This window comes from Leiobunum rupestre, chromosome 9 (genome assembly GCF_980474605.1).
Source record: "Leiobunum rupestre chromosome 9, qqLeiRupe1.1.hap1, whole genome shotgun sequence".
In the NCBI taxonomy this organism is placed as follows: Eukaryota; Metazoa; Arthropoda; class Arachnida; order Opiliones; family Sclerosomatidae; genus Leiobunum; species Leiobunum rupestre.
The window spans coordinates 48,586,719-48,598,932 of NC_143392.1; the positions used below are offsets into that span (position 1 = coordinate 48,586,719).

The following is a 12,214-nucleotide window of genomic DNA, read 5'->3' on the forward strand; positions in this document are numbered from 1 at the left end:
ATTATTCCTTCTGCACTTAAGCAATGAATTATTCCATCATTATTCCTTCTGCACTTAAGCAATGAATTATTCCATCATTATTCCTTCTGCACTTAAGCAATGAATTATTCCATCATTATTCCTTCTGCACTTAAGCAATGAATTATTCCATCATTATTCCTTCTGCACTTAAGCAATGAATTATTCCATCATTATTCCTTCTGCACTTAAGCAATGAATTATTCCATCATTATTCCTTCTGCACTTAAGCAATGAATTATTCCATCATTATTCCTTCTGCACTTAAGCAATGAATTATTCCATCATTATTCCTTCTGCACTTAAGCAATTAATTATTCCATCATTATTCCTTCTGCACTTAAGCAATGAATTATTCCATCATTATTCCTTCTGCACTTCATATTGACATTCGGTAAAATAAAAACATACCAACTGGTACTATAAATACTTTTGAATTCGATCAAATAGTATTCGATCATTTGAAGGTTCGATCTTATGAAACAAATGACAAATGGGATTCGATCAAATGGAATTTCGATCAATTGCAACGTATAATGATCGACTGTCGATCACATATTTTTCGATCAAATGGACCAACACCAATAAAAGTACAGTACCAGCACAAAATCGTCTTCGGAAAACTTCGTATTTTTATTTACTTCTAATGATTCTTCCTAATTACTTTTGGGAGAGCTTACTATGAGTTTGTGCTTTAATTAGCCGACAGAAAAGCTAACTAAGATTTAAACTTACGATAACATTTTAAGAGACTTATTTTGTACTCCTTAACCAAACTTAATTTTATTTCTCCATTTGGGAGCGACCTAGATTTTTGAGCCCTTTCACTTGGCCTTTTACAAAGGACATGCTTTAATTGCGTTTCCTCTTTTTAAAAAAGATATAAAAGATGACCCGCGACGGGTTTTTCCTAATCGCCGGGCCTCTTATTTTGAAATGTCCAATAGTCGAGAGCGAGAAGTTCGTTGAAGAGTCCCCAAATTCGACCACTTCTACCTAACCGCGACATTTTGGCCGAAACCCCCCCCCCTCTCCTCCACGTGAGATTGGGTTAGATTAAGCTCGACCCCCTGCCTGCCCTAACCGCCTCACGTTATTTATGGACGCTCCCCTACGGGCGACTAAGATAAGCCCTTCCCGTCAAAACCTCCAGCTGAGAAGTGAAAGCAGTGGCGGATTTACACATTTCCCAAGAGTAGGCTGTTCACATTTTGCCGCCCTTACATTTACATTTGTCAGTTTCTATATAATTTTTTATAATTCAACAATTTGTTTGAAATTGCACAAGAAAAAGTTTTTGGGTAAATATATATATTTTTTTTAAATTAGCTAGGCTAATACCCTAGTCAGCACCACATTGCCTTATTTACGAGTGGCCCTTCATGACACGTGAACTTACCGTCAGCTTCCAGCACTTACTATTACCGTTAACCTCAGCAAGTTTTGATGGAAAGGAGAAACCGAAGATCTCGATGTAAAACCCCTTTAACCAGTGGGGAGAGTACTTTCAAACTCTACGCAGGAGCTGTTCCGGATTTTCACCCCAGGACCACAAGCGGGGATCTAACCCGGCTTCTTTTGCTGCGAGGCGAAAGTGCTAACCACTCCGCCACCTCAACTGAGCTAATCAAAGCTCCAATCATGTAACGACTAATAAGGTGGTGTATTACAAAATGATGTACATTTGGTAAACGTAATTAAATAATATTTATTGCGCTTACTTACAAACTGTTAAAAAAATAACAAATTGAATTAAGTTATGAAAATTTCTCACAATACCTTTTTGCGCGATTTTTTGGTGGCAATATCATCGATTATATCGTCGTAAGTAATCTTGTTCATTAATTCCGACTCTATGCTCAACAGAGCTAAAGCGTTTAATTTTTCGTGACTTAAGGTCGATCTCAGGTAATTTTTTACCCTTTTTAGACAAGAAAAGCTTCTCTCACCCGAACAATTTGTCGCTGGAGTACATAATGCCATACGAAGAGCTATGTCCAAGTTAGGATAAACGTTCTGCAAACTCTGTTTTCGCAGAAACGAAGATAGACTTTCTAATGATTCAGAATCTGGTTTTACCAAAACTCTTTCCGAAGAAATGTGGCTTTGAAAATGTATGCATTCTTGAACTAAGTCAGTCTCTAAATCATTAGAGTACATTGCTTCCAAGGAAAGGGCTTTTTTTGTAAGGCTTGATGATGACAATTCACCCATTTTAGTCAGAAATGAAAACTTATCATTGAACTTGTTGTAGGCATCCTGCCTTTTTTCTAATTCGGATACCAGTCTATCAATGATGACGAGAAATGTGTTAACCCTGAAAGTATCACTCGCGGTCATTTTCATTTCTTCATCAGGTGTTTCATCATATTTTTTTTTCTTTTCGGTTGTCTTTTTCCCATGTCTTTTGTGTACTGCTTAAACACGCTTAATTCCATCGCCTTTTCTTCGAAATACTTGAAATTTTCTCGTTGTTCTACGAAAAACTTGCGAAGAGATTCATAAAGATCGGTTACAGTAATCAAATCTACGGTAGAAGCCTGAATTTGAACATTCACTTTGTTTATTCTTTCCAAAACAACATTCCACACAACAACCATTAACGCGGTTTCCAGTTGTTCTAATTTCAAGAGAATTCCCGTCGCTTCGTTTCGTGAGACAGGCTTTTCGGTACAATCATCCCTGATTTTTTCCAATGTTTTAAGGATTTCGTACCAAGAGTCTCTCAAACTTCTACATGCATCCTCTCTAGCTGACCAACGTGTGAGGTTTACTCTCTTTAGCGTTTTTCCTTCTCCGATTTCATTCATTAATTTTTTCCAGCGTTGTGTCGAACTTACAAAAAAAACGTAAATTTCTTGGAGCAACATGAAGAAGCGACAAGCTTCTGTGCAAGATTCAGCAGTCGCAGTTGCTACTAAATTTAAAGAGTGGGCAGAGCAAGTAACGAAAAAAGCAAACGGTGCTTGGCTTTGAATTTTAGCTTGTAAGCCATTGTATATACCAGACATATTCGCGGCATTATCATATGATTGTCCACGACAGTCTTAATATTTATGCCCAAGGTTTTTAGTTCCGAAGTAATGGCAGAAAACATATCTTCAGCTTTATGTCCCACTGAGGGCAAAAACTTGAGAAATCTTTCACAGGGTTCTCCTATTTCCAAAACGTATCGAATCACGAGGGTCAGTTGGTCCACATGTGCTATATCTGGTGTTGAATCGATGATTAAGGAAAAGTATTTCGCCCTTCTTATCTCGACTCCAATCTGCTTCAAGACTTTATGACCCATCAAGTGAATAAACTCATCGCAAACGGTCTTTGATAAGTAGCTGGTACTTCCAGATCCTTGATTACCAAACCGTTCAATATGACTGGCTAAAAAAGGATCGAACTCAGCTAACAGTTCCAAAATAATAAAATAATTTCCGTTGTGTGTATCACCGAACTTTTCACTTTTTCCTCTAAAAGCGAGACCTCTTGAACACATCCGCTTCACTACAGCAACAACCCTCTTCAAAACGTTTCTCCAATAAGTAATTTCTTCATTAATTTGGAGATGCAGTAAATTGTCGATTCGACCATCAATCTCACTTCTAGTTTTCAGACTAATGATACAAGATTTATGACGCGCAGAGTTTTCACGCTGAGCTACTCTGTGTTCCGCGTTATTCCAATCATTAAATCCTTCGATCTCAAACTTAGTTTTATTCTCCAATGGACCGAATACCAAACAAGGTCCGCAATATAGGAAACTCTTACTTTCAGAATAAACCAGCCAATTTCGGCCCTTCACTTCATTGTTTTTCATTTTTCTTTTTGAAAGATACTCACTGGTAAGAAACGACGCTGATCAGCATATAGTTTTTCACTTTTAGAGAAGTCAGAAGACTTGTTTTGATTGAAGCCGCATCTTCCCTTGTAGCCTAATGCAGCTGGCCCAGCAGTTGTGATTATAGTGTTGGCCAAAGGTGTTGGTGAACCAGCAACTGAACAATCGAAATGTCCTATTTGGCCAGCAGCTGGTTTACGAATCGGGGCCCTTTCCGTTTTTAAAAAAACCAGCATGTGGCCAACTTTAGGTTTTTTTGCCATATTAAAGATTTATAGTTACCAACACCAAAGTTAACACTGTCCCAACAATTCCACCCTCTCGCCAACTACAAAACCACCCCCTCGCCAACTACAAAACCACCCCCTCGCCAACTACAAAACCACCCCCTCGCCAACTACAAAACCACCCCCTCGCCAACTTTAAAACCACCCCCTCGCCAACTTTAAAACCACCCTTTCGCCAACTAAATGTAGTCACTTAACCAGCACAATACCTTACCTAATTCCCCAAATTTTAATTTAATTATTCGGTATAATGAATAACAAAATATTAAAATTCATTTTTTATTCGATATAAAAACAGTAATTTTTGGCACAGCAATTTCAAATATATACAATCGTCTCCAAAAAAAAGAGATTCGTCAAATAGGTAATTTGTAATTAACAGTTTTTCTACTCGTCTGATAATTCAGCTTCTGGTTTATCAACGCTTGCGTCTCTAGCTTCTTGGCTACTCTTTTTCTTTCTTTGCTCTCTTCCTCCTTCTCTGTCCCCTGAGTATCTGATCCACTTCTTCATAACTGTTTCAATATCATAAATTCTTGACCCTTTAACGTTACGTTGAACAGCTTCTGTAAATACATAAAGTTTTCAAACTCGTGAGAAAACTACATAGCAAGAATACAGTTTTTTTTAAAGAAAAATATAATTTACCTATTATGACATTTTTCGTTTTTAAAACTTGAAATGCGTGTTTTCCATTCAAGCCAATCCAGTTGAACTTTAAAATCAAAGAATGCGAAAATACTCTCTTCAATATTCCACGGCATGTATCACCAATTTTGCGACCACCGATAGCTGATAACTTTCTCACCTAACAATGAATAAATCGTCAATTTAAAACAGATTTTTATCCAAGCCCCATTGCAAAAATAGAAAATCACGGGGCTGCGTTTTTGTATACCCTGTTTAAACTGGACTATTAACTTACCACTCTTTTTCTGATATCCTCATCATCCAGAAACATCTCCAACTTTTTCAAATCTTGAATGCTTTCAAGAGGTAGGCTTGGTGAACCATCAATTTCCGTATCGTCCAGGGTATAATTAGCCAATTGCTCTTGCGAGTTTATGATTTTATCCAATTTCACGTGTATGTCAGATAGCATTAACATTACAGATTTTTCGTATTTATCTAAAAATTAAGAAAGTTAAGTATTGTATATGAAAATTTAGTTTTCCTTTAAACTGTTAGACTACTTATGCGAAAAGTAGTTAATTAAAAAAATTTAATCTTAAAATTTTTTAACATCGTTTCTGCACTTATTTTTCAGTAGGTTATTTTACCATTTCACTATACCTTTAAATATACCATTGGAAAGGCTTGAATGGTGCTGCCTAGATAGAGATTGTTGATATTTATCCACACTTCCCGTTTCTTGAAAATAAACTATATAAGACAGTAAACCGAACAACTACGTAGTTGGCCTATAAAATAAAAACAATCAGTAAAAACTAATGTTACCTTCCATATAGCGATTTTGGTGGTTTCCGATTGAAGAATATTCAGATCCAAAAGAATGTTGCATAAATGTTTCGTCTCTTATTTGTGGCCGTATTGTAGAAAATTCAGAGTTGATGGAGTTTGGACTGGAGTTAACTTCCTCTACGGGTTGATTTGTAGAAAATGAACGGCGATAACTTGAATCAGAATTCTCCTTTCTATGTTGTGGAATAGGACTTGGTGAAAATTGAGAGCAATGAGAGCTTTGACTTCTTGAAGTTTCCTTCCTACCATGTGAAATGCTACTTGACGTAGATCGTGACTTTGTTTTCTTGTTTGGTTTAACAATTGATCGAGATTGTTGACTAGCGATTCCTGATTTTTCCAATTGAGGGCTTTTACTGGTTTTGTCAAACGTTTTCTTTGAGAGTAAAGCGCTAGATCCTTCCTTGGTGTTAAGTTGGTTTTCCAAATGTTGGTTACTTTGATATACCGCTGATAAAACAGGTGTCTTGTCCATCGATTTTTTTGATGTAATTGTACTACGCTGTTCATTGGAATGTAATTGACTCGCATCTATTGCTGGTTGTGATTCATTGAGCATCAACGGTAAAGGCGGTGGTGAGGGTAATTTAACCATTTTACGATTTTTTCCACGTTTTGTTTTACCATTTTCATCTTCTACTCCAAAATTTGTAAGCCATTAGTTTACGAAAAATACTTTACAGGTTAATAAAATTACGATAATTACCAGAAGTAGAATCAGGGCCTGAAGAGATATCCATTTGTTTTTGCCGTTTATTTCTTCGTCCTCTTCCATATTCCTTTTCGCTGGCCAAGTCGGAGGTCAGTTCCGCATTTTTTAATTGCTCCCTGGCTCTTGTGTAAATCACTGCAATCACAGAAAAATGGTTCAGCATTATTGTTGTAGTTACAGAATCTAAAAATGTAGTCCTACTTGATTTATATAAAATCTTCCCACTGTAAATGGTCCAATGTTCGTCGTATGAAGCACACTTTGTAATTAAACTTGTTACTTCATTATGTAAAGACGATGGTGGCCAGTAGCATGAAGTTTCATCGGGACACCATTTTAATGGAACTACTTCAACAGTTCCTTCGTTTTCGAAACTAAACACTACAAACATCTGAAAAAAAAAACAATACAAAATATCTAAACTTGAAAACTAAGGTTAAAAGGAAAATTATAGTTTTGTTCACTAGGGCTCCCACCAAAATCTGAAGAAAAATAACCAACTTTTCAAATTCTAACCGAATAAATTAAAATTTTCCAAATATTCCCATTCCATACTTTATTATTAATCAATTTTAAGTCAAAGTAAAATAGTCAATATAATTAGTTGACTAAATAAAAACTATTTTTATTTTATTTATTTAAAATCTATGAAGCATTGGAACAATTTTAACTAAAGAATTTTCATTGTTTTCGAAAATGAAACACTTGCTTTCTATTGAAGAGAGAGGATAAGTTTTAGCTAATTTTGAAATTTTACCAACAAAAAGGCCTAAAATAGAAGACCGAAGAGGGTAATCAAAAATATCAGCATAAGGTTTACACAAATTTCCAACAACCATTATGTCATTAATGCCAAACTGATAAATATGTCTAACCTTTATTACGTCACCAGAAGTCATTTTAAAGCAATTATCACCCGATTTAAGAGATATACAAAATGAAGTGGTTTGAATTTTCTTAAAAGATTTAGCATTTTTTGGTACTAGAGGGCTGTTATTTTTAAACGGTTTCTTTAGGACTAATTGGTTGATTTTTTCTTTACTTGGAAGCAGTTGGTTTTCATATACTCTTTTAAACAGTTGCTGAAGGGGCTTATTGGGAGATCGCATTTTCTTTTTAAGCTTTTGCAAATGATTTTCAAAAGGAAATGCACTAAAATTGTCTAACGGACCAAATGTTTTCACATCATGTGCTAGATGCGTTAAGGAATGAACATTGAGGACTACAAACTCTTTCCCATAAAAGTCTGGACTTGATAAAACAAATTTTTCTAAAAGTTGGCCAGCGAAGTTACACAGAGTTTTGCTAAAAACTGGTGATGCCAAAATGTAGATTGCGCAAAAAAGCAATCTAAAATGGTTAAGAACATCTTTAGATAGAATATCCTCGCCTAGGATTGGACCGGTGTACAACAAAAACTGCCGTAGCTCTGTGGCCTTCCACCTATCTATATATTTTAACGCTCTAGGTTTCCTAGCAAATTCACTTGGAATGTATTTTCTAATATTTTCCAGCTTGTTGGAGAATTCGGTTATCATCTGGCTGCTTAACCTTACTACAAATTTCCCTTTTTTAACCCAGGCTGTTAAAATTCTTCTCATAACCCCTAAGCACACCAGATGCATGTAGTCCAGGGGAAATTGTTTAACCATATCCATATCCAAATTTTCTAGAGGGGAAGGGGGTCCAATAAGGTGATGCTCTTCATTAATTTGATTTCGAAAAGATTCATTTGTCCGTAAAGTTACTGGCTCATCGGAATCTAGCTCTAAAAAAACTGTGCGACGGTTGTAATGAAAACCCTTAATGGTACATTTATCGCAAGAATGGTAACCAGTGTGCCCTTTAGCATTTTTTACGAAGGTCCTAGCTGGTGTGTCTAATATAAAAGGACCATCTGATCGGCAGTTAAATATTTTCCCACCGTATTGAAAACCATTACTGCACAAAGCTGTTAGTTCATTTAAAAAAGGCTCCAAGAATTCAGTTAAGGATGCAGGCTTGCTGTTTCCACAAAATATTCCCACCGGAAAAACCTCCCCAATTATCCCTTCCGAAAAACTATAAACTGAGGCCAAAATAGGCCAAAGGCATTTGTTTGAACTTTTAAATAGAGGCACCCCATCAATATTTATGGCAAAAGAAATATCGTCATCGTAATTAGGTCGCGAATTTAAAAAGTTTTTAATACCTTGGGTAAAACCAATATGCCAATATTCCCCACCTGCAATTAGTGTTATTCCTATAGCATCTCTTTGGGTATGCAAAAGTGTTCGCGAATCTTTCGGTAAGGTGTCATGTCCATGAACCCGTAGAATACATAACAAACTATTAAGCTTAACAGTGTCTATGTTATGGGTCAATGCCCAGCTCCTAATATCTTCGGAAATATCACGTACATCATGTTCCGACGAACTAGTATCGCTATAACTCGATAAATTGCTATTAATCCTCTCGATATTATCACTTGAACTATCAGTTATGTTCTCATCAGAATCACTGTTATTTAGACATTGTGCATCTAAGAAATGCATCCCATTTTGATTAATTTCAACCTGACCTGAATCGCAAATTGCCTCATCACTACAAGGGCCTAATACACCATCTTTATTTAAGTCAAAATCCACTACACCTCTAGCGTCTAATAAATCACATTCTTCTGACACTCGTTCCATAACGGTATTTAAATAATTGGTTCTTTTTCTTCGCTTTTGTCTATTACTTAAATCAGAAACGTCTCTATCATAGTTCATACCAACTCTCTTAACTTTACTATTAGCCATAATTAACTAATATTATGATTAAATTAGAGTAGCAAACAGTAAAAAAGGTTAATTACATTACCGTGTTAAATTATAGCACCAATCAATCAAGTAACCTAAATAGAGAAACAATAAGAATTCCATTTAAAATTCAGCCTAAAAGTAAGATAGTATATAAAATGAAAACTAATTATATATAAGACTTAAATATCTTTAAGGGAAATGTCCACTTCAATAGAATATAAACTAAATTAAAAGTGTTTGAATATACAAAAAATATTTAAAGTTAGGGAATTTAATATTGACTAAAACGTAAAAAAAGAACTGGACTTAACTCCGTATTCTTTTTTTAGTTTTTGAATGGGGGTGGATATCGTATCTCGTAACTATAGGAAATGGTGGATAACTCGTCGACAGCATAATTAAAAATTAAATTTATTTTCATTGAAATAGAAAACACTTGAAGTTCTTGATATTTTTGGGTATATTCAAACACGTTTATTTTAAAATCTATCGTTTTATTAAAATATTTGAGTATTTAAAATTACATAATTTTCCACAATATCTCAAACTCCCAAAATATTTAACTTACTACAAATTTAAAGTTAAAAAGTAGTAGTTTTCAATTAAATACTATAATATTTAACATTGAAAAATATATTTAGGCTTACCTTAATCATAGAACGGAAAATGGCGATGAACCCGAGGTCCACCTTTGTTCGGAGACGAGGTAAAAGAAACTGACCGCTTGAACGGTCCCAGCCACGAATCTCGCGTTACCACGAGGCTTTGGAATTTTTCCAAATTCCAAGAATTTTCTCGACCTTTGTTACTGGCACCCGCCCCCTCCCACTCTAGGTACAATGTACGCCTGTTGGCTAGGAATAAACCCCATCTGTATACATCAACTTTTTATAACTCTTAAAATGTTTTATTTATTTAAAACATTTATATTTTTTTAAGGCGGACAAAATATCTTTAAGTGCAGAGTTTTTTTAAAGTAATAAACAGGAATTACGAAAATAAATTGATATATTTAAGTAAAGTGCTGTTTTGGAGTCGGGTAGGAGTTGGTTTCCAATACTCCTTAAAATTGTTAGGATTATTTAAATTGGAAATTATTGTTCATTAATGTTTAGTTTATGCAGAATAAATATGAGGGTTCATAGTTTTTAGGTCGCTAAGATTGAAATTTGTCCCCAATAAATGCGTGTGTATCAAGTTGGGCGTTATTTGGTTTTGAAGTTGGCTTTAGGTTTCTTTTAGTCGGGCCTGAGTTGGCTTACGACTTTTAACCAACTACGACACCATACCGACCGCGCGACTACTAGCCAACACAAAACCAAATGGCTTGTGCTACAAGGGTTGCGATAATCTCCCTTAAGGTATCATTGATTTCTCAAAAGGCTGGATCTTTGTTTAGATTTACTGTTGTTTGTACTTGGTTATCATTTAATGACTGAGTCTGAGACGCATCTTCAATGTTGAGGCTGCTATTACTTATTGATGATTTCTTTTCGTCAAGAACATAATTGTCAGTTTTTTCTAAAGTGGATTGTTCAACAGATGACTGTTGAGCTGCAGAGTTCAAATCTGTTTCATCTTTTCCTGATTGAATTGCCTCAGTGCATGTTGTTGAAGTTCCTGATCTTTCGTCACTATTTCCACTTTTAAAAAAACGGTCAATTTTTATCGTTTTACGAATAATTTGCTCTTGTTCTTCTTTTTTTAATTTGGCCTTCTTTTTATACTCAGCTCCACTAAGTCGCTTTCTCCCATCACTCATTCTAACAATTTTTTATTCAAGAACTGAATCCGAAATGAAAAAGATGAAATTGCACAGCTTCCGAAGTACCTAATTAAAATGGAACATTTGAAGTACTTTGAGGGAACGAAGAATTCTTCCGAAATATCTAATTTTTCTTTTTGCACGATCAATTGTTTATTCCAAATTATTATTTCTATGTTTGCTTCATTAAAAAAGACTCGAGTACGACATTTCTTCAAAATTATTTCTAATTTGCCTTACCAAGTTAAAGTGAAGTAGAGTAGAACTCGTAACTCGTTAAAGTGCACATGTGAATGATGTGATACTGATAAAGGTATTTTAATTTTTAACAGAGTTAAATTGTTTGCATGTGTTTGAATATTCGGTATACTATAGACTATAGAGAAGAATAACTATAAAGGTATTAAAATTATATTTTCCCATCATATCTTAAACTTTGAATTAGTAGGAATTAAAACATATTATATAACGGTATATTAGTTTTACCTAAACAAATTATTATGTCTTCTTGTGTGGTCGTGCACCCTACTACATCATATGGAAGTTAGAGGGAAACGATAAAGGTTTAGTTTTACTTTCAGGCGTTTATAATGTAAAATTTTCGAATTCGAAGGTTAATTCAGGATGAATATTGAATAAACTTGGTTAACAATAACCAATAACGAATACCAATATGTATCAATGCCATATAAAATTAATGCAGTAATAAAAAAATACAGAAAATAAAAAACTTTCAAATTTAAACGTCAGTGTCAAATGAGTCTACACGGTGTCCAACAGACCCCAACTATCCGTATAATCTGTGTCCGTTTGACTCCTGACTCCGGAATCCGTTAATCAAAAAACTACACACAATCGGCTAAAACTTCGACGGAGTAGCACGAACTTCTGTCTACGGTTACTACTACGTTAGTAGCCGCCGGACTCAGGAAAACAAAATTCGTATTTGGAATCTTGGATAATACTAATACAGATGCATTTATATTTATTATTTATAGTTTACTCCGTAACTTAATTTTTTAACGTGTATCAGATACATTTTGCAGGAATTTTTTTTATATTTTTTAAATAAAATTAAGACAACTTCCAAACGCCGCCACTGCGCCAACTAAAAAAAATTGCTTACCTTATAGTCCTAGAAATGTTTGCGCCCCCAAAAACCCTTGCGCCCGTACGCAGTTGCGTACCCTATTTCGCCGCCCCTGAGCAGTAGTCGGACTTGTATCAGTGGGCCCAGTGGGGGGTAGTCCCGGTAGTGCAAAGAGTGTAAAATATAATTGCCGCAATTTTGCTCTCTTCTCACTCATACAAAGTATGGGCAGAGGCCGATTA

General features: G+C 35.1%; 2 protein-coding genes across 5 annotated transcripts; both read right to left on the reverse strand.

Annotated features, from left to right (window-relative positions):
• Window positions 1-2,941: 2,941 nt before the first annotated feature.
• On the reverse strand, window positions 2,942-3,829 carry LOC149928576 (zinc finger MYM-type protein 1-like). Its single transcript, XM_090157929.1, has one exon. The coding sequence runs from the start codon at window positions 3,827-3,829 to the stop codon at window positions 2,942-2,944; it is 888 nt and encodes a 295-aa protein (XP_090014055.1).
• A 594-nt stretch (window positions 3,830-4,423) lies between these two features.
• On the reverse strand, window positions 4,424-10,011 carry LOC149928577 (uncharacterized). 4 transcript variants are annotated; one of them, XM_090158457.1, is made up of 9 exons: window positions 9,765-10,011; window positions 9,176-9,209; window positions 6,557-6,722; window positions 6,326-6,466; window positions 5,596-6,255; window positions 5,431-5,520; window positions 5,063-5,265; window positions 4,786-4,945; window positions 4,424-4,703 (listed from the first exon to the last, which is right to left on the reverse strand). In XM_090158457.1, exons 3-9 carry the CDS (start codon window positions 6,720-6,722, stop codon window positions 4,525-4,527), a joined length of 1,599 nt encoding a protein of 532 aa, XP_090014583.1. In that variant the 5' UTR covers window positions 9,176-9,209; window positions 9,765-10,011; the 3' UTR covers window positions 4,424-4,524. The 4 variants fall into 4 exon arrangements, with proteins under 4 accessions (XP_090014583.1, XP_090014581.1, XP_090014582.1 ...); XM_090158455.1 differs by having other exon boundaries at window positions 6,533-6,722; window positions 9,765-10,008; XM_090158456.1 differs by having other exon boundaries at window positions 5,431-5,508; window positions 6,533-6,722; window positions 9,765-10,004.
• Window positions 10,012-12,214: the final 2,203 nt, after the last annotated feature.